This window comes from Electrona antarctica (assembly GCF_951216825.1).
Source record: "Electrona antarctica genome assembly, contig: scaffold_277, whole genome shotgun sequence".
NCBI lineage: Eukaryota > Metazoa > Chordata > Actinopteri > Myctophiformes > Myctophidae > Electrona > Electrona antarctica.
In genome coordinates this window covers 84,022-109,178 of record NW_027638086.1, presented here as the reverse complement: position 1 = coordinate 109,178, position 25,157 = coordinate 84,022, and the positions used below count along the sequence as shown (strand labels likewise).

The window sequence follows — 25,157 nt, the reverse complement described above, 5'->3', positions numbered from 1 at the left end:
AGGGTTTCTCTCCAGTGTGAATTCTCTGATGGGTTTTAAGGTTGGACATTTGAGAGAAGTGTTCTCCACACTGATCACATCCATAGGGTTTCTCTCCAGTGTGAATTATCTGGTGCTTTTTAAGGCTGGACATTCCAGAGAAGTGTTGTCCACACTGATCACATCCATATGGTTTCTCTCCTGTGTGAATTATCTGGTGCTTTTTAAGGCTGGACATTTCAGAGAAGTGTTGTCCACACTGATCACATCCATAGGGTTTCTCTCCTGTGTGGATTCTCTGGTGCGTTTTAAGGTTGGACATTAGGGAGAAGTGTTGTCCACACTGATCACATCCATAGGGTTTCTCTCCAGTGTGAATTCTCTGGTGTGTTTTAAGGTTGGACATTTTAGAGAAGTGTTGTCCACACTGATCACATCCATAGGGTTTCTCTCCAGTGTGAATTCTCTGGTGCGTTTTAAGGCTGGACATTAGAGAGAAGTGTTGTCCACAATGATCACATCCATAGGGTTTCTCTCCAGTGTGAATTCTCTGGTGTATTTTAAGGTTGGACATTTTAGAGAAGTGTTGTCCACACTGATCACATCCATAGGGTTTCTCTCCAGTGTGAATTCTCTGGTGCGTTTTAAGGCTGGACATTTGAGAGAAGTGTTCTCCACACTGATCACATCCATAGGGTTTCTCTCCAGTGTGAATTTTCTGGTGCTTTTTAAGGCTGGACATTCGAGAGAAGTGTTGTCCACACTGATCACATCCATATGGTTTCTCTCCTGTGTGAATTATCTGGTGCTTTTTAAGGCTGGACATTTCAGAGAAGTGTTGTCCACACTGATCACATCCGTAGGGTTTCTCTCCTGTGTGGCTTCTCTGGTGCGTTTTAAGGTTGGACATTAGAGAGAAGTGTTGTCCACACTGATCACATCCATAGGGTTTCTCTCCAGTGTGAATTCTCTGATGGGTTTTAAGGTTGGACATTTGAGAGAAGTGTTCTCCACACTGATCACATCCATAGGGTTTCTCTCCAGTGTGTATTCTTTGGTGCTTTTTAAGGCTGGACATGTAATGGTAGCGTTGTCCACACTGGTCACAGCCATGCATTTTTGGTTTGTGTTCCTTTACTTTTGGCAAGACAGGGAGGCCAGACTGATGATGCAACACTGGATTGGAACAAAGATACATTTGTTAATAAAGAAATGCACAATTTGTATGTGCTTTTAAATAAATGAATAGTAAATAATGATACAATAAATATAGCAGAGTATACATGTTAAGTAATACTACAAGCACTTCTATTCACATATTCACTGTTAGACAATGAAAAGTCAAATCTAAATCAAATTACAATGAAACAAGAGGCAAATCTAAAGATTTACAATGAAACAAAATGATTGAGACATTCAAAATGACAGGTGAAAGTGGCAAGTAACATACCATGGTCTTTGGGTTCCTCCTGTTCAGCAGAGTTGAGGTTGATAGAGTTCATCTTCGCCTGAAGTCTGGAGTCCACAGTCAGATCTGATCAGAAATGATCCTGGAGCAGTTGTGGAGAACTGACACAGACCAACTCTTCTTATACTAGAGAGCCTGAGGTGGAGCCACTAACTGCTTGGATGCCTGTGGAAATATCCAGGATATTGGGATGTGTTAATGTTTAATAAATATGTTGTGGAGTAACAGAACATGCACCTAAGCTCAAAACTGCCCAGGACCCCTGTCAGACCCCTGGCAGTTGCTGGAGGAACGAGATAAGAGTGTGAATTACGACACCATGCAAGGGTAGTAAAGACTGTCCCACTGCTGGTGAAGGAACAACAGAACAGCATTTACTAAACCAACAACTGTTTAACTATAAGACATTATGCTTGCATTTATCTAAAGGTGGATATGTAATCCCAGTGCCTAAAAGGAATGTAAATGATTAATGTGTTAAACCCTAAACTCTCATAAACCAGTTGAGAGTAGCTAGTGGGAAAATAGACCATTCCACCAGCCCATGTAATTACCATACACTCATGGCTACAGTGAGTAAACCTCACAGCAGGGTGCTCCGGCCATGTGCTAGTCATGATCTCCACTGTCAAACCACATGTCAGTGGGTGAAATACTTCCTGGTCTTTCAACAGCCAATGGCTGTACCCTCAAACCAAAGGAGGGACTTAGCCATTGGCAGATTTAGGAAGCGTGTAGGGAAACAGAGGCTCAGATTCAAACCAACTAAGAAGAGTCCATACCTCATGTAACTACATGATGAACAACACAGCTCACATTGACCAATGGTATGTTAATGCAAAATATTAATAATCAATGAATAATGTGTTATCCATGTGTTGTAAACCTGCCTGTAATTGACGAATGTATTATGTATATTTCTGTCTCGTGCAGGTTATTTACCTAACCAATCACCAACTAACCGAACCCTAATAGCTAGTTCATGTGTTAAATGTATGTTTGTGTTAAAATGACAATAAAACTATAAAAGACACTTGAGTTATGTTAATTTAGGCTGGGGGTTCGAGTAAAGACAGCTAATTTTCCTTCCAGAGGGAGTAGCCAAAACGATATGTTATCAACTTAGCAAAGAAATAGCTATAAATCTGGACAATGCCAAAGAGGAGAACAATAGAGCCATATCTCAACCAATCACAACCTAACAAACTGTTGCATGCTCCGCCCCTCCCTCCTCCCCCAGTCATGCTATATGCAACCTTCTAGAATCTAGAAAGAAACTGGTAACTGTGAGATTGCTTTGTAAACTTAATATGTAACATATGAATCTATTTATATCCAATACATATATGTATGGACATTATGCACATTGTGAGTGACAATATATGTACAGTCTAACAATATTGAATACTATAATAAAATACTGCTTCAGTGTTACTGAAGCAGAGCCATAAGTAGAAGAAACAGCTGCTCATTATACTGTGATTTACATCCCAGCATATGTATCTTGCAAAAATGTTACTTGCTTTAATGTGATAATGTTTACTATTGCCTCTCTTTTTCAAAATCATTATGTTACTGGTTGAGAAATGCACAATTTTGATGTGCTTTTAAATAAATTATTAGTAAATAATGATACAATAAATATAGCAGAGTATACTTCAAGCACTTCTATTCACATATTCACTGTGAGACAATGAAAAGTCAAATCTAAATCAAATTACAATGAAACAAGAGGCAAATCTAAAGAAAGAAAGACATTCAGAATGACAGGTGAAAGTGACAAGTAACATGTTTAGAAGTATTTGCAGTGCAAGTTCAATCTTTAAATTTAGTTCACCTTGAAGTGTTGCCCACATTGACCACATCCATATGGCTTCTCCCCAGTGTGAATTATCTGGTGGCTTTTAAGGTTTGCCATTTGAGATAACTGCATGTCCACTGCTGTGTGTGTGTGTGTGTGTGTCTTTTCTTTTTTTTTTTCCCTTCTTTTTTTTAAACTTTTAAATTAATTCGATTAATTTCCTTATTTTCCACTCAATGACACTTGATCTATGTAGTGACACATTATTTTATGTTTATTTCTTTGTACAAACAGACATTCCTCCTATAAGGTTGCTGCTATCTACTATGCACGTCCTGCTGTCATTTACGTAAAATAAAAAACACCATTCATGTCCTTTTCCATGTGTGTGAATGAGTCCCTCTTGTTATTCAACCAGAGCGACTGAGACACTTTCAAGGTCTTTCAAGTTCCCATAGAAACTTAATTTGTACATGATTGCTCCAAATTCCTCCTGGACAATACTGAAGCAGAGCCATTAAGTAGAAGAAATGACTGCTCAAGAGTCATTATACTGTGATTTACATCCCAGTATCTTAATTTATCTTGGAAAAATGTTAGTTGCTTTAATATGATAATGTTTTATATTGCCTCTCTATATGTATGTTACTGGTTGAAATTGTCATGAACACAACACACTCCTACAAGCCACATATACAAAAAAACTATTGACTTTGAACATTTATTAAAACCAAGGAGGACACAAAACAAGTAAAGTGCAATGAGTCATTTATTTGTTTTCTAAATTACTCAATCCATGAACACACAGTACTCCTTCACATCTGGACTTATAATATCCCCTGTACATGTTTAGAATTCATTTACAGTGTAAGTTCAATCTTTAAATTGATTTCACCTTAATTAGTAGAAGACAGTGGTGTGGTTTCTGTACAGGACTGTTGTTGTGTTGTACAGAACAGTCATCCGTCTTCATAGACCTGGTCATACTTAGCGTTTCAATACATCCTAGGTGTCGATGGGCCGGTTCACCATTTGCATCCTGGGTGATCAAAAGTGTCGTATCATAATTCAGGTATAAATGTCGTCTAAGAGGAGGACAATCATCTACCCTATGATAGGGGGAAGAAAGGCTGTCTAATCTACTTAAACGTTTTAAATATGTTAGACGTGCAATCCTTTTCAGTGTATCACTCAAATAATTAATTCCATTCAGAATCCATTCCATGTTGATCTGACCCCCCATGCCAAAGTGCCAGCGCTCGTCCAGCACTGCAGTCTGCCATCAACGAGGTAGATGCTTGCACGCGACCTCTGCTTCTTGACGTTAGGAGTCTTACTGGTTATTACTAAAAGGTTAATAAATACTAGCTTCTGAAACACATATACTGATAGCACAAGTGAAGATGTACAATGTCTTTGTCACACGGATATTTCACTTTATGGACTGCACAACCTATCTCTGACTTTGACAAGTAACATAAACCACTATCACTGCTAGTCTGTATATGTGTTGTGCTCTCATTTGCATGCAGCATAAAGCTTAATAAAAAGCCCATATACATGTTAAGTTATCTTGTAAAACGTGTGTGTGCGCGTGTGTGCGTGTGTTCTCTGTTCTGTAGTGCTACAAGGTTGGTTATACAGTGATACCTTTGCAATGAAATCAACAAAGTCAACAAAGGCACACTGGAGCTTTTCCTACAGGCATGGTGGAAAAACGTGTAGCTTGTTTGAGTAAAACACGAGGCATCACAGCACAAACTATCTCTGACTTTGAAAAGTAAAGTACAAACAAACATTTCTCTAAAGGTTGCTGCTATCTATTATGCATGTCCTGCTGTCATTTACATGTAAAATAAACAACACCATTCATGTCCTTGTCCATGTATGTGTGAATGAGGGCTTATATTTACAATATTGCATAATATAAGCTTTTCCTACAGGCATAGTGGCAAAAAAGCCGAAAAGTAAAGCACATTTCTCTAAAGGTTGCTGCTATGCATGTCCTGCTGTAATTTACATGTAAACTAAACAACACCATTCATGTCCTTGTGTGTGAATGAGTCTCTCTTGTTATTCGACCAGAGCCATTGAGACACTTTCAAGGTCTTTCAAGTTCCCATATAAACTTAATGTGTACATGATTGACTCCAAATTCCTCCTGGACAATACAACCTTTTGTAGTGAAGGAACAGCATCTTATTTGTATTGTCTTTATTTGTGACACTAATAGAATGTTTTCTAGTGGGACATGACATCAAGCAACAAATCAACATTACATTCATCCTCCTCCTATGAATCTACAGTCAGCATATATACTTGTAATGCATGTATAGTTTAAATAATTAATTCCATGCAGAATTCATTCCATCTTGATCTGACCCCCCATGCCAAAGTGCCAGCGCTCACCCAGCACTGCAGTCTGCCATCAACGAGGCGGATGCGTGCACGCGACCTCTGCTTCTTGCCCTTAGGAGTCTTACTGGTTATTACTAAAAGGCTAATGAATATACTAGCTTCTGAAACACATATACTCATAGCACAAGTGAAGATGTACAATGTCTTTGTCACAAGGACATTTCACTGTATGGACTGCACAACCTATCTCTGACTTTGACAAGTAACATAAACCAGTATCATTGCTATTCTTATGTGTTGTGCTCTCATTTGCATGCAGCATAAAGCTTAATGTAAAGCCCATATACATGTTAATGTATCTTGTAAAACTGGTGTTTTGTATTTCCTTCCAAAGCATAATTCATTGGATTGACTGACATTAGTGCACTGTGCTCCTATAAACAAACTGTTGATGTTGAATGTTTATTTAAAATAAGAAAATATAATAGGAGTTACAGGTAGTTCATGTAACTGCAACCGCCCAGTGGACAGGACAGCTAGGAAAAGCTGTGTGTGTGTGTGTGTGTGTGTGTGTGTGCGCGCGTGCGCGCGTGCGTGCGTGCGTGCGTGCACGCACGCACGCACACACACACACAACCTGGTGTAGTGAGGGACAGCATCAACATTGTTTTATTTCAACATAAGCACAATGGAGCTTTTCCTACAAGCATGGTGGCAAAAAACGAAAAGTAAAGTACAAACATTTCTCTAAAGGTTGCTGCTAAAACATAAATCTATGTCAATTACATTGACAAAGATTGAGAATAAATGAATATTGGTAATGGATAATATTGTTTTTCTCCATCTTCAGCAAAATGTAGCTGGACATTATATAGGATGCTAATAATTAAAAAAGAAACAAGCCACCAACAACTGATCAACTGACCCTGACTCTTGACTCAGTGAATAAGAAATACAAAAAGAACAGTTAATTTATTTGTATCTATTATGCATGTCCTGCTGTCATTTTACATGTAAAATAAACAACACCATTCATGTCCTTGTCCATGTGTATGAATGAGTCTCTCTTGTTTAACCTCACCACTGTCTGAATGCATCATAGAAACCCACAAACACCTGGGCAGTGATGGCATCATTGTGGCAAAGCATCTGTCTATTACCTGCTCCAGTAGCAGGTAATGGACATCCAGACAGTAACAGTATAGGGCAGATCGATGGACAATGGCCTCTAGCATGCTTTGAGAAAAGATATCCTGACATAATTTACCAAGTTTTTTGTTCTCCCATGGTGGCAATATTGATGTCATAATGGTTCATTTAGCACTGAAATGGTTTATGATCACTAGGCCTAATGGGGACAGTTAGATGATCTACATGGACAAGTTGTGTCTGTGTGATGCAGTGTGATTTTCTTTCATTGGTGTATCAACATTTCAACATTTATTTTGTTTTAAATGTTCTCTGGCAAAACTGTTATGTGCTCCTACATTACAATGTGTGTTATTGTCTTCCAAAGTGTATTTCATGTCACTGCGGCTGTGATTGCCACATGCAGTACTCATATAAACAAAATCTAAACAAATGCTCATCTTGACTTTTTTACGTTTATTTGTGACTGCACCTAACATACTGTAACAACGAAATAAAAAGAGAATAATCTGTCACTACATAGATCAATTACTATGATAAGAAATGGCAATTTGGAGAAAATAAATTCATAATAGCATTATTCAATATTCATCATAATACTATATAGGTAGTTTGTTTTAGTCATTGCTAACAGTGAAATAACTTTTCATATAAAGCATGGACAACCCATGGGAGGAAAAAAAACATAAATCTATGTCAATTACATTGACAAAGATTGAGAATAAATGAATATTGGTAATGGATAATATTGTTTTTCTCTATCTTCAGCAAAATGTAGCTGGACATTATATAGTATAACAATAGGATGCTAATAATTAAAAAAAAGAAACAAGCCACCAACAACTGATCAACTGCCTGACTCTTGACTCAGTGAATAAGAAATACAAAAATAACAGTTAATTTAAACAGTATGTTTTATCTGGTGTGTTTTAAGGTTGCTCTTTTGGGATAAGTGTTGTCCACACTGATCACATCCATAGGGTTTCTCCCCAGTGTATTCTCTGGTGTGTTTTAAGGCTGGACATTTGAGAGAAGTGTTGTCCACACTAATCACATCCATAGGATTTATCTCCAGTGTGAATTATCTGGTGTGTTTAAAGGTTGCTCTTTTGGGAGAAGTGTTGTCCACACTGTTCACATCCATAGGGTTACTATCCAGTGTGAATTCTATGGTGCTTTTTAAGGCTGGACATTTCAGAGAAGTGTTGTCCACACTGATCACATCCATAAGGTTTCTCTCCAGTGTGAATTCTCTGGTGCTTTTTAAGGCTATCCATTCGAGAGAAGTGTTGTCCACACTGATCACATCCATATGGCTTCTCTCCTGTGTGAATTATCTGGTGCTTTTTAAGGCTGGACATTTCAGAGAAGTGTTGTCCACACTGATCACATCCATAGGGTTTCTCTCCTGTGTGGATTCTCTGGTGCGTTTTAAGGTTGGACATTAGGGTGAAGTGTTGTCCACACTGATCACATCCATAGGGTTTCTCTCCAGTGTGAATTCTCTGGTGTGTTTTAAGGTTGGACATTTTAGAGAAGTGTTGTCCACACTGATCACATCCATAGGGTTTCTCTCCAGTGTGAATTCTCTGGTGCGTTTTAAGGCTGGACATTAAAGAGAAGTGTTGTCCACACTGATCACATCCATAGGGTTTCTCTCCAGTGTGAATTCTCTGGTGTCTTTTAAGGTTCGACATTTTAGAGAAGTGTTGTCCACACTGATCACATCCATAGGGTTTCTCTCCAGTGTGAATTCTCTGGTGCGTTTTAAGGCTGGACATTAGAGAGAAGTGTTGTCCACACTGATCACATCCATAGGGTTTCTCTCCAGTGTGAATTATCTGATGGGTTTTAAGGTTGGACATTTGAGAGAAGTGTTCTCCACACTGATCACATCCATAGGGTTTCTCTCCAGTGTGAATTATCTGGTGCTTTTTAAGGCTGGACATTCCAGAGAAGTGTTGTCCACACTGATCACATCCATATGGTTTCTCTCCTGTGTGAATTATCTGGTGCTTTTTAAGGCTGGACATTTCAGAGAAGTGTTGTCCACACTGATCACATCCATAGGGTTTCTCTCCTGTGTGGATTCTCTGGTGCGTTTTAAGGTTGGACATTAGGGAGAAGTGTTGTCCACACTGATCACATCCATAGGGTTTCTCTCCAGTGTGAATTCTCTGGTGTGTTTTAAGGTTGGACATTTTAGAGAAGTGTTGTCCACACTGATCACATCCATAGGGTTTCTCTCCAGTGTGAATTCTCTGGTGCGTTTTAAGGCTGGACATTAGAGAGAAGTGTTGTCCACAATGATCACATCCATAGGGTTTCTCTCCAGTGTGAATTCTCTGGTGTATTTTAAGGTTGGACATTTTAGAGAAGTGTTGTCCACACTGATCACATCCATAGGGTTTCTCTCCAGTGTGAATTCTCTGGTGCGTTTTAAGGCTGGACATTTGAGAGAAGTGTTCTCCACACTGATCACATCCATAGGGTTTCTCTCCAGTGTGAATTTTCTGGTGCTTTTTAAGGCTGGACATTCGAGAGAAGTGTTGTCCACACTGATCACATCCATATGGTTTCTCTCCTGTGTGAATTATCTGGTGCTTTTTAAGGCTGGACATTTCAGAGAAGTGTTGTCCACACTGATCACATCCGTAGGGTTTCTCTCCTGTGTGGCTTCTCTGGTGCGTTTTAAGGTTGGACATTAGAGAGAAGTGTTGTCCACACTGATCACATCCATAGGGTTTCTCTCCAGTGTGAATTCTCTGATGGGTTTTAAGGTTGGACATTTGAGAGAAGTGTTCTCCACACTGATCACATCCATAGGGTTTCTCTCCAGTGTGTATTCTTTGGTGCTTTTTAAGGCTGGACATGTAATGGTAGCGTTGTCCACACTGGTCACAGCCATGCATTTTTGGTTTGTGTTCCTTTACTTTTGGCAAGACAGGGAGGCCAGACTGATGATGCAACACTGGATTGGAACAAAGATACATTTGTTAATAAAGAAATGCACAATTTGTATGTGCTTTTAAATAAATGAATAGTAAATAATGATACAATAAATATAGCAGAGTATACATGTTAAGTAATACTACAAGCACTTCTATTCACATATTCACTGTTAGACAATGAAAAGTCAAATCTAAATCAAATTACAATGAAACAAGAGGCAAATCTAAAGATTTACAATGAAACAAAATGATTGAGACATTCAAAATGACAGGTGAAAGTGGCAAGTAACATACCATGGTCTTTGGGTTCCTCCTGTTCAGCAGAGTTGAGGTTGATAGAGTTCATCTTCGCCTGAAGTCTGGAGTCCACAGTCAGATCTGATCAGAAATGATCCTGGAGCAGTTGTGGAGAACTGACACAGACCAACTCTTCTTATACTAGAGAGCCTGAGGTGGAGCCACTAACTGCTTGGATGCCTGTGGAAATATCCAGGATATTGGGATGTGTTAATGTTTAATAAATATGTTGTGGAGTAACAGAACATGCACCTAAGCTCAAAACTGCCCAGGACCCCTGTCAGACCCCTGGCAGTTGCTGGAGGAACGAGATAAGAGTGTGAATTACGACACCATGCAAGGGTAGTAAAGACTGTCCCACTGCTGGTGAAGGAACAACAGAACAGCATTTACTAAACCAACAACTGTTTAACTATAAGACATTATGCTTGCATTTATCTAAAGGTGGATATGTAATCCCAGTGCCTAAAAGGAATGTAAATGATTAATGTGTTAAACCCTAAACTCTCATAAACCAGTTGAGAGTAGCTAGTGGGAAAATAGACCATTCCACCAGCCCATGTAATTACCATACACTCATGGCTACAGTGAGTAAACCTCACAGCAGGGTGCTCCGGCCATGTGCTAGTCATGATCTCCACTGTCAAACCACATGTCAGTGGGTGAAATACTTCCTGGTCTTTCAACAGCCAATGGCTGTACCCTCAAACCAAAGGAGGGACTTAGCCATTGGCAGATTTAGGAAGCGTGTAGGGAAACAGAGGCTCAGATTCAAACCAACTAAGAAGAGTCCATACCTCATGTAACTACATGATGAACAACACAGCTCACATTGACCAATGGTATGTTAATGCAAAATATTAATAATCAATGAATAATGTGTTATCCATGTGTTGTAAACCTGCCTGTAATTGACGAATGTATTATGTATATTTCTGTCTCGTGCAGGTTATTTACCTAACCAATCACCAACTAACCGAACCCTAATAGCTAGTTCATGTGTTAAATGTATGTTTGTGTTAAAATGACAATAAAACTATAAAAGACACTTGAGTTATGTTAATTTAGGCTGGGGGTTCGAGTAAAGACAGCTAATTTTCCTTCCAGAGGGAGTAGCCAAAACGATATGTTATCAACTTAGCAAAGAAATAGCTATAAATCTGGACAATGCCAAAGAGGAGAACAATAGAGCCATATCTCAACCAATCACAACCTAACAAACTGTTGCATGCTCCGCCCCTCCCTCCTCCCCCAGTCATGCTATATGCAACCTTCTAGAATCTAGAAAGAAACTGGTAACTGTGAGATTGCTTTGTAAACTTAATATGTAACATATGAATCTATTTATATCCAATACATATATGTATGGACATTATGCACATTGTGAGTGACAATATATGTACAGTCTAACAATATTGAATACTATAATAAAATACTGCTTCAGTGTTACTGAAGCAGAGCCATAAGTAGAAGAAACAGCTGCTCATTATACTGTGATTTACATCCCAGCATATGTATCTTGCAAAAATGTTACTTGCTTTAATGTGATAATGTTTACTATTGCCTCTCTTTTTCAAAATCATTATGTTACTGGTTGAGAAATGCACAATTTTGATGTGCTTTTAAATAAATTATTAGTAAATAATGATACAATAAATATAGCAGAGTATACTTCAAGCACTTCTATTCACATATTCACTGTGAGACAATGAAAAGTCAAATCTAAATCAAATTACAATGAAACAAGAGGCAAATCTAAAGAAAGAAAGACATTCAGAATGACAGGTGAAAGTGACAAGTAACATGTTTAGAAGTATTTGCAGTGCAAGTTCAATCTTTAAATTTAGTTCACCTTGAAGTGTTGCCCACATTGACCACATCCATATGGCTTCTCCCCAGTGTGAATTATCTGGTGGCTTTTAAGGTTTGCCATTTGAGATAACTGCATGTCCACTGCTGTGTGTGTGTGTGTGTGTCTTTTCTTTTTTTTTTTCCCTTCTTTTTTTTAAACTTTTAAATTAATTCGATTAATTTCCTTATTTTCCACTCAATGACACTTGATCTATGTAGTGACACATTATTTTATGTTTATTTCTTTGTACAAACAGACATTCCTCCTATAAGGTTGCTGCTATCTACTATGCACGTCCTGCTGTCATTTACGTAAAATAAAAAACACCATTCATGTCCTTTTCCATGTGTGTGAATGAGTCCCTCTTGTTATTCAACCAGAGCGACTGAGACACTTTCAAGGTCTTTCAAGTTCCCATAGAAACTTAATTTGTACATGATTGCTCCAAATTCCTCCTGGACAATACAACCTATTGTAGTGAAGGAAGGAAGATATTAATGTATTTATATCCAATACATATATGTATGGACATTAGGCACAATCATACAGTGAGTATCTGGACAATATATGTACAGTCTAACACTATGGAATAATATAATTAAATAGTAATTAATTGTTACTGAAGCAGAGCCATTAAGTAGAAGAAATGACTCAAGAGTCATTATACTGTGATTTACATCCCAGTATCTTAATTTATCTTTACAAATGTTAGTTGCTTTAATATGATAATGTTTTCTATTGCCTCTCTATATGTATGTTACTGGTTGAAATTGTCATGAACACAACACACTCCTACAAGCCACATATACAAAAAACTATTGACTTTGAACATTTATTAAAACCAAGGAGGACACAAAACAAGTAAAGTGCAATGAGTCATTTATTTGTTTTCCAAATTACTCAATCCATGAACACACAGTACTCCTTCACATCTGGACTTATATCCCCTGTACATGTTTAGAATTAATTTACAGTGTAAGTTCAATCTTTAAATTGATTTAACCTTAATTAGTACCTAGAAGACAGTGGTGTGGTTTCTGTACAAGACTGTTGTGTTGTACAGAACAGTCATCCGTCTTCATAGACCTGGTCATACTTAGCGTTTCAATACATCCTAGGTGTCGATGGGCCGGTTCACCATTTGCATCCTGGGTGATCAAAAGTGTCGTATCATAATTCAGGTGTAAATGTCGTCTAAGAGGAGGACAATCATCTACCCTATGATAGGGGGAAGAAAGGCTGTCTAACCTACTTAAACGTTTTAAATATGTTAGACGTGCAATCCCTTTCAGTGTATCACTCAAATAATTAATTCCATTCAGAATCCATTCCATGTTGATCTGACCCCCCATGCCAAAGTGCCAGCGCTCGTCCAGCACTGCAGTCTGCCATCAACGAGGTAGATGCGTGCACGCGACCTCTGCTTCTTGACCTTAGGAGTCTTACTGGTTATTACTAAAAGGTTAATAAATACTAGCTTCTGAAACACATATACTCATAGCACAAGTGAAGATGTACAATGTCCTTGTCACAAGGATATTTCACTTTATGGACTGCACAACCCATCTCTGACTTTGAGTAACAAACCACTATCACTGCTAGTCTGTATATGTGTTGTGCTCTCATTTGCATGCAGCATAAAGCTTAATAAAAAGCCCATATACATGTTAACGTATCTTGTAAAACGTGTGTGTGTGTGCGTGCGTGTGCGTGCAACCTGGTGTAGTGAGGGACAGCATCAACATTGTTTTATTAAGGGACCAAGAAGTCACGAAGTGACTTTGGTCACTTATTGCTTTTGTGTTTATTTTTCTTCTCCTTCTCCTCCTCCTTCCGCCAAAAATAGCTGTTCTGACTGAACCGTGCAGTCGGTTTTCTAGTCGGTAGTCTGGTAGAGGAAACGGCATGGCCCTCCATGATGATTGGCCAAATGGTGGCGCTATAGCACTCAATTGAAAATGCAAACTTTGAACGTGCATATCTCATGAACCGTTTGACCGTTGGCAATGACACTTTGATACACATATGTGTCTCATCATGCCGAACAACTTTCGTGTTCTGACTTTTGACCTCTGACCTTTAGATCACCCGCCATTTGTAATTATATGAAACAGTTAAAATGTATCTCCTCCCAGGTTCTTTGATAAAAATGCACAAAAACGTCTACACGTGAACTTTGGACCTATACGGACAAATAAACGTAGTACATTTATTTTAAGTCAAAAAATGAAGTTTTTATGAGCCAATGAAAATTTCTGGTTTGTGAAAATTCTTCTTTTGTCCCCAATACATACATGCAGCGTCATATGCTTTTGCAACTGTACAGTATGGTAGAGGGTCATGCCAAATAGCACTGTTACATGAAAACACACTGTAGTAATGGATAAAGACCAGGACAGTTGTTACCAAAAATACTGGATGATGTTACTTTTTAGAATGAGTCAACTGACTGTCTGCATAGCTCAGTTGGTAGAGCTCTCACCTTTGGACCACAGGGTCACTGGTTCAAATCCAGGTAGCGACAACTCAGCCTGTGATTCGTATTTGTGCATATTGTTCTTATTGCGTATTGTCTTCTTTCTTGGTCCCGCCTTATCGCTGCTTGCAGCTATATTTTAGTTTGTATTAGTTTGAGTCTTTTGGATCTCTAGGACTCCAATCGACACTGTAAAATCCATTGCTAATGTAACTCTACAAATGGAACCAAATGGATCTGGATATGTAAAGGTAGTTCACCTAAAAAATGACGTAATAATTGAAGCCTTGTCGCATTCCTGAGGCAATGTGATGACCAGTGCATGGAGTCAACGTGTCTCCTACTGACCAATGACCTGCTCATCAAATTATTGGCTCAGGAATGAGACAAAAACAAAAGAAAGAAAATTCATCTTTTTGGGTGAACTACAAATCTACTCTACAAATGCTTTCTAAATCAGTAGTTTTCACACTTTCAGGGTTTTTCTCCAATGTTCAAAAATAGTATGTACAAGCAAGCTTGAATATCTGCTGTTTTTAGGCAATGATGAATGTTAAAATGACAGATGCTTTCGCGGTTTTAACAGGTTCAAACAGGGGGCAGACGATGGAGAGTCCATGAACTTTTAGAACAGATTCGCACCGAGTCTGTTTGATTCAAACTGGTCCCCGCTGGCCATGATTCACATTGGTCTTGATTCTTCCGCACCCAAGTACACTTCATTCAACTGTATTCAATGCTTTCACATTGCAGCGATCCGTATCCGAGTATACACTTCAATCAGTCCCGAGACTACCTCCATGTGGTGACTTATGGTCCCGGGAATAGTTGGGTGATCCGCTCCGGAGAATGGTACTCAGCATTTACACTACCCCCCCCACATCTGCCAGACTGCCAAGTGGCCCTGAGTGCACACCCGGGACCATAGTGTGAATCTGCTTTCAGAGCCAGAGAGTGTACCAATCCCATTCTATTGACATTTCTCACAAACAGGCATGCATGGACAGTAAAAGATGCTGTGCGGATTTCCCAGGCGAGGGGTGGGCAACTTTGACGATGGAGACGGCCGCTATAATTCCACACTAACTCCAGAGGGCCACATTGCATATACTGTACTGTTGTAGCAAAAATAGCCGATCTACAAGCTCAAGATCAGCTATTTTTTGCTATTATTTGAATTGAAATCCTGAATTATTTTTTGCTATTCTTGAATTGGAACAATCTTGAAGTACAATTTGTATTGAATTTCAAAAGCCTTTAATTATAGTTAGTTATAGTTAGTTTAGTTATGACCAGTAAGACGCCTGAGGGCGAGAAGCATGCACGCATCCGCCTCGTTGATGGCAGACTGCTGGGCAAGCGCTGGCGCTTCGGCATGGGGTTCAGATCAACATGGAATGAATTGTGTACTGGCCTGTGTTTTCAGTTTTTTACTGTTTCTAGGATTAGTTCTGAGATAAATGCATTTGAAGTTTTATCTTTCATTTAACATTTTTTCTGCTGGGCGTACATACCCATGCCATATATCATTTTAAAGAGTGGCTTGTCTAGTTCAATTAAAAAAAAGAAAAGTTTCTCACATGTACCATTGTGGATATATTGCCATCTAAAAGTAGCATGGTCCGTCATGAAAATGCAGTATTTTGTCTGATCAATCCATCTAAAACTGCCAATATCTCTAAAATGGAACATGATAGAAACTCAAATTGTTGGATGAAATTATACATTTTAACACATATTTTGATATATCATGTTTACATAGTCCTACCAGTACAGCATCTATGGATGCATGTTTCTCAGAAATCAGTTTATGAAAAAGACTTGGTGCCCATGATATGTATCAATCATGTAGATAACCATGTATTCTAATCATGTTGTTGTTTTTTGTTTTGTTTGTTTTTTATACGGCAATTATGTATTCTGGATATTCTATATTTCTTGTACAATGTTTCATTGTGTTTTACATAGAGGCCTCGTATAAGCCCCTTGGGCTTTTTGCCTCAGCCTAGCACTTTACCCTTCTTATATTTGTAATTTTGTATGTTCACTGTAGGCCTATAGTTTTTATACTGTGCTGAAAAAAATTATATATATATATTATTAAATCGTGAAAATGTGGCGCAAAATTGGAATATATATTTTTTTCAGAACGAACATGTTTTACTGAAATCTTTGCTTCTGGGGGGTTCCTGGAACAACATATTTTTAGATGGAGTTCAGCGGCCTCTTACATAAATTTTTTGGGTTCCTTGACATGAAATATTGAGCACCACTAAACATAGGTATTTCAGAAAACTGTCAGGATTTAGAAGACATTTTTTAAATGTCGACGTCAGGCCAAAATGGGTTAATGCCTGCCATCATGGCAGTCAGATATGGAGTGTGTTAGTTACTGTACAATACTTTGTCATATGGGACGTATCACAAACATGAGCTGGAAATGTACTGTAGCCCCAACACCTGACGAACACATGGAGGTAGAGAGTGTACGATTTCCATCATCCCTTTCATTCATAACACAATCACATACTCCATTGCAGGTTGTTTGAAATACATAGGATGGCCTGAAGCATAAATATTCTTTGAAGACCAAAGATCAATTGTCTGCGGTGATCAAAAACTACAGTGTTGTGGCATGATTCCTTTGAAGTATAAAAAGCAATTCCGCAGAATGTCCTGATTTCCATCATTGCTGAATCAGTGACATTTGCTTAACCTATGAAGCAGTGCCCTGTCACTGTCCAATCTACTTTGAGTGATATAGCTAAAGAGAACCATTATATTACATTGAACACAACAAAGTTCACAGCGGTTATGCATGAAGATAAGACATCGAGACGTTTTGTCAGCGAATGCCAGGAGAAAGTACATTGGGGGCGCGTTTTCAGCTGACAGGGCAGAGCCGCTAGGCTAGATGAAGAGACCACCTTGAAAGCAGAAGGTTGTTGTGTTTGATGTGCAGTTATGTAACGTGCACTCAGTGTGTTCATGTGTGCGTCCTTAGCTGTGCCTGGCTGACCCTGCCGATGAAATAATTCAATCTACCTATTCTTACCTTCCTACCTGCCTACACCTTCCTGTCTAACTACCTACAGTACCCACTGTAAGTTATTTTGACCATGTGAATTACGACAGGGAATATCATGTCAGTATCATGGTCAGTGTCTTGGTCAGTATCATGTCAGTGTCATGTCAGTATCTTGGTCAGTATCATGGCCAGTATCATGTCAGTATCATGGCCAGTATCATGTCAGTGTCTTGGTCAGTGTCATGTCAGTATCATGATCAGTATCATGTCAGTATCATGGTCAGTATCGTGGTCAGTATCTTGGCCAGTATCATGTCAGAATTACACATTTTGTCTCAATATTTTATATCATATCTTGTATGGGTGCATATTAATGAACAAATTACGCTGTCAATATTATGTGACCTATCAGGCTAAATTCGACCACTGTAATGTCTTGCCTGTGACTGCAGAGATCACGGTCAACAAATGAATCGAGCAAATAAAGCATCTACGGAGGAACCTAGAATACACAACGATGGTGCGGTGAACGTGCCTCTTGACTGTGAAAGTGACTAGTGTTATATAATGACCCAAGTGCTGCTGAGGAGCCCCGCCGAGGAGCCCTGTGCTGCTGAGGAGCCCTGTGCTGCTGAGGAGCCCCGCTCCTTTTAACCATGCTATCTCTCCCTCTAGATCCTTATCGAGCCTCTTCCACAGAGTAATATGTGTGACCTTTTCATGATGAAGCACAGAGGGCCAGATCCCTGACACGCCGCTTTGTCTCGGGGAATCTTTATCTGAGGAGTGTTTCAGCTCTCTCTCTCTCTCTCTCTCTCTCTCCAGACAGTGCAAGGATGCATGACAGCATCTTGAGCTATTCAAAAGGCCACTCACTCTCTCTCCTATTTTACTCGACAACTATAAAGCCACATTTATACTTTGTCGTACAGTGGTTCGCATCTGCGGCGCATTGATGTATTAACGCAGGGGCTTTCAACCCTTTTCATTTCAAGGTCCATTATTTATTCGACATTTGAGCCACGTACGGACCACCATTTTATGGCATAGCCTCTCAGACCCAAGACTTAGTCTATATTTTGTTGTCGTTGGATAGGATTCTGTCCACATTAATTCCATGCTGAATTGAAGTGGTACCATAGGAGAGACAACAGGTGTTGATCAAAATGAAACCAAATGGACCCAAATTAAACCAAATGGACCTTTCATTGGGTTAAAGATCAAGTTAAAGGTCAAGAGTTAAAGATCTATAAGGGTCCATTTGGTTTCATTTTCCACTCAAGAGTTAAAGATCTATAAGGGTCCATTTATAACAATCAGAACCATAAAGTTGTATGTCTGAGTTATATTAAACAAAGTAAAGAAATAAAGCAGGTCCTGTACTTGCCACAGTGAATCTTTATACTGTAAATGAACTGTATCGCAGAGCAAAAGGAAAACACAAACTATTGATTTTTAACTTAAGTTGCAATGTCTTTATCTTGTTTAAAGTTGATCAAACAAAAATAATACAATTGAACAATCAAAGTCTCTTCAAAATGTAACTGAAAATGTTCACTTCAGATTAGTTTTTCCCGTAATGTCCCTTTAAAAAGGTGTCCCAGGGTCAAAGTAATCCCCCAAAAGTAATCCAAGCGTTGTAGATCTTCTCTTTTGTTAAATAAAAGTAGCCCTTAAAGTTATAAAACAGAAAGGCAATGCATTGCTCACTGGAAAAAAGAAAAGTATATCCTTCTCACCCAACCTTTAAGAGGAGTCCTCCGCTGGTTCCTTTGTTGATCACAAGCTCTGATTTGTTTGTTCAGAGTAGGCTACCAAGCCTCAGAAATGTCCGACCAAACTTTACTTATTTCCACACCCAAAGTTCTTCGGTCAAACTGCATATCCGTTTGAGTTAAATTCAGATATTTGCTTAGTATTGGCTTGAAAAGAGTGTGTTTGACTAACAAATAACAACCACAGCAAACACTCTTCTAACTATAGCTTCCTGATAGTTCACTTCCTGGAATTGGAACTATTCCTAGAACTATTGCTCACATACATTTCCCCACAGCTCCCCCTATGACCAAACTGTCATTTTGTCAACAGAAAATGTTATGTATGACCACTAGAATTTCGCGGGCCTTCGGCCCGCTCATCCCAGAGTTGCGTTGCCCCGCGTTGCGATACAGAAGTCCACAGATACAGAAGTCCCCAGTGACACGCGTTGTATGCAGCTGTTTTGTGTTGCAGCGCGTGCGCGCGCGCGCGTGTAGTGTTGTTGTTCTTATCCATAACAATAAATGGATCAAATATGCTCTATATTAGTTATGTATAGATTTAAAGCAGTGGCTGTCAAAGGTGTGATCCAGGGACCCTCATGGTTCCTTGAGGGGGTTCCAAATGGACCCATTATAGGTCTGTAACTCTGAGAGTGTACAAATGGAACCAAGTGGACCCTACAGGTCTGTAACTCTGAGAGTGTACAAATGGAACCAAATGGACTCTTTTATAACGTTTAACTGTGATACTGTACAAATGGAATCAAATGGGACTCTTATGGGTCCATTTGGTTTTACTCTCAGAGTTATGGGGGTCCTTGAAATTAAAAAGGTTGAGAACCTGTATGCAATGGCTTATGTCTTGTAAAAAGAGAGACCAGCCTATTCTCCAAACCATCATATCTTATGCTTTGCTAGGTTGTACAAATTAATATTGGGTCAATATAATTTGCAGGACTCACGTGTGTGCTCTCTGTCTCTCTCGCTCTCTTCTCTGTCCTCCGTCTCTGGGGTGTGTGGGGGGGGGGGGGGGGGGGGGGATTAGTTGCGCTGCCTGCGACAGTGCTATACTTCTCCAGCAGCGGTGCAGAACCGAGAGAGTGACACATTCTTGTGGATGTAAACTGCGCAAGTTGTAGCGTTAAAGTTCGGATTGTGTAGTCGCACCGGTGGTACAAAGTGAATGTTACAACTCGCACGGTGATGTTGTAAGGCGCAAATGCGAGTACCTAGTCGCACTGTCGAGCCCTGTGTAGTGTAGTGGCATTTTCGCTGCATCGCGAGGCGATCCAAATTCCCCCCCGCGCACGCACGCACGCACACACACACACACACACACACACACTGTACGTAGCTGTGTGTTGTTGCAGCGCGCGCGTGTGCGTGTAGTGTTGTTGTTGTTGTTCGTGTCCATATATGCGCGTCGGTTTGTCCCGCTTGTACCACGCCAGGTTTGCACAGTGCGCGCAGTGCGATATTTCCGAACGTGGGCGTTGTGTGTGTGTGTGGGTGTGTGTGTGTGTGTGTGGCTGGCTGTGTTTTGTTGCGTGGGGATCGCCATGTGAGGGGGCTAGCCAATAAGGGCCCTGTGTTGCATGTGGAGAATTGTGTAGGTTAGTGTGTGTGGTGTAGCCGAACGGGGTGGTGAGAACATGAGGGGGATGTAGCACAGCAATCGGTGACCCCTACATTAAGCTGTGTTGCTCCCAAGATGCAGTGCAAATGCGTGTTGTAGCAACCGTAGCCAATGGGAAAACAGGATGCAGTGTTGCCAGGTCCGCGAATTGTAAGCGAGTTGTAAGTAGCGTGTTGAATGGCATTTTTTCTGGGCTTGTTTTCATAGACCTGGCAACAAATTAGGCGGGGGTGTCGGTGCTTGTGGCGTGTTTGTGTTTATTATTGATATTGATGTTTGTGAGTGTGGACGGGAGGCGGCTGTAGTGGCAGTGCAATGACAGTTTTTACGCGGGTGTTGTTGATTGTGGGCGTGCGGCGCGACATGAGGAGATAGCCGTGGATCGACGCGGAAGGCTGTGTCGTGTTAGTGTGTTGTTGCAGTGTGTGTTGCAGCGTGTTGCAGCGTGTCAGTGACGTAGTAGCTGGTGACTTTAGTTTCCTGGTGTGGGCATTGGGCACATGTTTTCAAATGTATAATAGATGGTTCAACTACACAAAACACACAGTATATTCTCCGTACAGTACACTACATTTCAGTGTTAAATATTCAACCATAGGTTCAACCAATATATTCCCTTGTTATTCCCCAGTTTGTTTCATTTTCTTTCAATACACATAAAAGGACAGGAAATACATTATTTCACACATTTTATGTGGCAGTGTCACACATTTGGTTACCAACTCTCCTTCATTGAGCTGGGGACCACCTGGAATCCCCTCAAGGACCACTGGTTGAAAACCACTGTATTAACGGTTACCCAGTCTGCCTAATATAAACAAAAGAATAGAACTGGGCTGGCACGGTAAGTGCAGGACCAACAGTGGATATATATTTAAAAAAATCACACCCGTGTGAACTGAGTGGTGCAACTCCTCTCCCCTCTCCCCCCTCCCCCTCCCCCCCCCCCCCCCCCCCCTCTCATTAGCTATGCAGCACTATCTCTCTCTCTCTGTTTCTGGCACAACAGCGCCACTTTTGCTCCTACTGGTACTCTAAACATAGTCACATTAGGTACATAGGTTAAGACGGACATTGCCGTTCCTTGGAGTGGTTGCACCACTCAAAAATACAAGTCTGCACACTGTAACTTTGTCAAACTCCCAGTCAAGGCTTTATTATAGATTACCATTTTGACACAGAGTTGATGAAGACTCTGATGTTGAAACATACCTAATAAAGCCTTGACTGGGAGATTTACAAAGTTACAGTGTGCAGACTTTTTATATGGCCTAATATAAACACCTTGGAAATAAGTGAAATAAAGTGCCAACTCAACATTTCCTTTGACGTCAATATCAAAGTTTGTTTTGAGAGTCTGAATGTCTTGATGTCGGCACACATAATACGTAATTGTATTGGATTTGTACATCTGACGACGGCTGTATCTGGGCCAAAACAATGTCATGTAATTAACGTTACAATTGAAAAGGTTTTATAAGTTACATGAAATGATAATACATTATAGTGGAGTGAGTGTCGCTTGAGTCTTTTTCTCTGATGTGTATTTGAAGGCTGTTTGAGCGCAAGCCTTTGGGAAAAATCAGTTTAGAGCAAGAGTAAATCCTTCAGCTCCTCTGAACAGTGTGAAAGAGTAATTAAATGCAACTGAGAGCGATAAAAGTGTTAAAGAGTAATGAAACATTATAATTAGGATAACAAACACTTTATCTATAAAGCACTTGCATCGAAACAAAGTAAAGCAAAGTGCTTTACATAAAAAAATCAAATCAAAGAACAAAAACCCATTAGGACACTAAAGGACGGCAACAAATGCAAGTTCCCCCAGTTTGAGCAAGAGCAAAAATCAGACCCGTCTGAACTGAGCGGTGCAGGCCTGTGTGTGTGTGTGTGTGTGTGTGTGTACACATGTGTGTGCGCATGTGTGTGTGCGCATGTGTGCGTGTGCGTGCGTGTGCGTGTGTGTGTGCGCATGTGTGTGTGTGTGTTTGTGTACATGTGTGTGCGCATGTGTGTGCGCGCATGTGTGTGCGTGTGTGTGTGTGAGGCTGTTCAACAGTGACACCAGCGGTATTGCCGTTCTCAAGCGGACATACAGTACATACATGGAGGCATACATACCGTAAGGACACACGTTGCTGTTCATTGGAGTGGTTAGACGCGGGTGTGCTCATTTGTGGGTCACAGACCATTTTTATGGATTACAACTCGAGTAAAAAATCCCAATCCCTTTCTTTCTCTCTCTTTCTTTCTTTCATAAAAATCTTTTTAAAAAACAAGTCTAAGAAATTCCATTCACTAGTTTGGGTCCCGGGCAAAATGTCTCTTTTGGGTCTCGACATGAAAAGCCAAACACCCCCCTGTGAACAGGACGTTTTCCTGCAGCTTGTTGGCAACTTTACAGGAAAACAATTATCGGATCGAGAGTGACATTAAAATTCCAGGAGAGGTCGTGAAATGTCAAAGGTCACGGAAAAAAGGCCAAACTCATTTTCTGCCATTCCTTAGACAAAAGTAGTCCAAGCTACTACAAGCTGAACAATTATCAAACTGAGCAATGATCCTATCCATACAAGACTCATAGGGTTGAGAGCAGTGGTGGAAGGTACAGCGGTGGAAACTATAACTAAGTACATTTTACTTAAGTACTGTACTTACAATTGAGGTTCCAATTTCCAATACCTTTACTTCTATTCCAATACATCATGTACTGTAGCCCTATATACATTTTGACCATTAGGTGACGCATTGTGAGCTTGTAGATCTACTATTTTCAAAATATTTTTATACATTTGAAAACTTGAAATGTGACATTCTGCACATTGAGTACATTTACTTTTGGTACTTTAAGTAAATGTAGTAAGTATGTTTTACTTGAGTACATACAGTACGTGTACTTAACATTTGAGCTTCACAGAGGAGCAGCTATGAAACCAGTGTCAAGCTGACAACCGATCTCAGGTTGACGTTCCTCGTCGACGTTTAAGGTCACGTTTAGTCCCAGCCTGTCTCCCATAATATTATGCCATTCATAAGAGCCCTTATTCTGAAGAGCTACCAGTTGATTTAATGAACTGGAAATAACAATCATTTCATTTTCGTCAGAAGCTCTGAAACGTTATCGCGAGGTCGTGGGGATATTTTATTGAGCTTCTAAAACATGTATGTTCTGTATGATCACCTCAATCTGAGCTTCAATTCTGAGAAAAACGCAGCTAAAGATTGTCGCTAAAGATAGTTTGGACAGAGGCAAAATATTGAATGATGTCACAACATGGAAGCACAGCGTTGCTCGGCGACCGAGACGCCAAGAACCGGTAAATGTAATATTTGCAATGCTGGATCGCATTATAACACTAAGGATGACCCCTTAGTAAGGGGTCATCCGATCACGTCCTAGGCGATCTGTGACTATTAAATGAATGTGTCCAATCACGCCCTTAGCAGAAAATGACAAATTAATATTTGTAGATACTAGAGCAGTGCCCGTTGGAGCCTCTACAGCGGTGCCCGTCGAGCACTGGCCTACTTGGAACGATGCAAGTTGGAAATGCATGCCCCACCCACATAATATGTCTGTCCCTTTTATGCCCATATATGGAGTTCTTTGTCAGGCATGCACAAATATGGAGTCAATGCAGACGTCAGAATGATGTCAGAACAGGGCAACTCCATATATGGACACTGGGCAGGCGGGGCCTTGTCCAGAGCACAGACAGAGGCCTTTTTGGGGCGGTTCTGGATAACAGTGGGTCCGACCGACTCGACACCGGCATTGCAAATCCATGTGGTGATGTGGAACGCGTGTGTCGAATTTGAACACACACACACACACACACACACACACACACACACACACACACACACACACACACACACACACACACACACACACACACACACACACACACACACACACACACACACACACACACACACACACACACACACAGTATTACAGTTAGATGTGTATACTGGTTGCCAACGTTACCAAGATATAATACTTGGAGGTCAGTCTGGAGTTTGTGGAACTCTATGTTTGGGCATATTCGATGATGTCATATTTGATGACATATTTTAGTCAGCTTTACTTAAAAGCGGATTCCACAGTTTGGAAGGGCCTTTAGTGAAAAAGGAGAGACGCTTGTTCACCGAGGTGATACCATTAGAGCAGAGATATTGTGCTGTAGTCACATTCCAGGATACTTAAAGACAGTTATTCACCTTTTAAGTTCAATTTGAATTATATTTCTAGTCGTCCAAGTTCCAACACACTTCCACTTTTATTCTCAGCGGAGCGGTGTAGAAATGGCCTCCGCCTTCAGTCTCCTGTCTGAAGATCACTTCATGTGTTCTATCTGTATGGACGTGTTCACTGATCCAATCAGCACCCCATGTGGAC

The 25,157-nt window shown here is 40.1% G+C and overlaps 1 protein-coding gene across 1 annotated transcript in view; it reads right to left on the bottom strand.

The window, feature by feature from the left end:
• Positions 1 to 1,712: 1,712 nt before the first annotated feature.
• Positions 1,713 to 25,157, bottom strand: part of LOC306918396 (uncharacterized protein) — a gene marked incomplete at its 3' end in the record, with an annotated part of 43,090 nt that continues 19,645 nt past the window's right edge. The window contains exons 2-5 of the mRNA XM_079531295.1: positions 10,001 to 10,183; positions 8,650 to 9,726; positions 2,002 to 2,072; positions 1,713 to 1,730 (exon numbers count right to left, since the gene is read on the bottom strand). Of these exons, the coding sequence (XP_079387421.1) occupies positions 1,713 to 1,730; positions 2,002 to 2,072; positions 8,650 to 9,726; positions 10,001 to 10,052 (1,218 nt within the window). The 5' untranslated portion in view covers positions 10,053 to 10,183. The remainder of the gene's footprint in view (positions 1,731 to 2,001; positions 2,073 to 8,649; positions 9,727 to 10,000; positions 10,184 to 25,157) is intronic.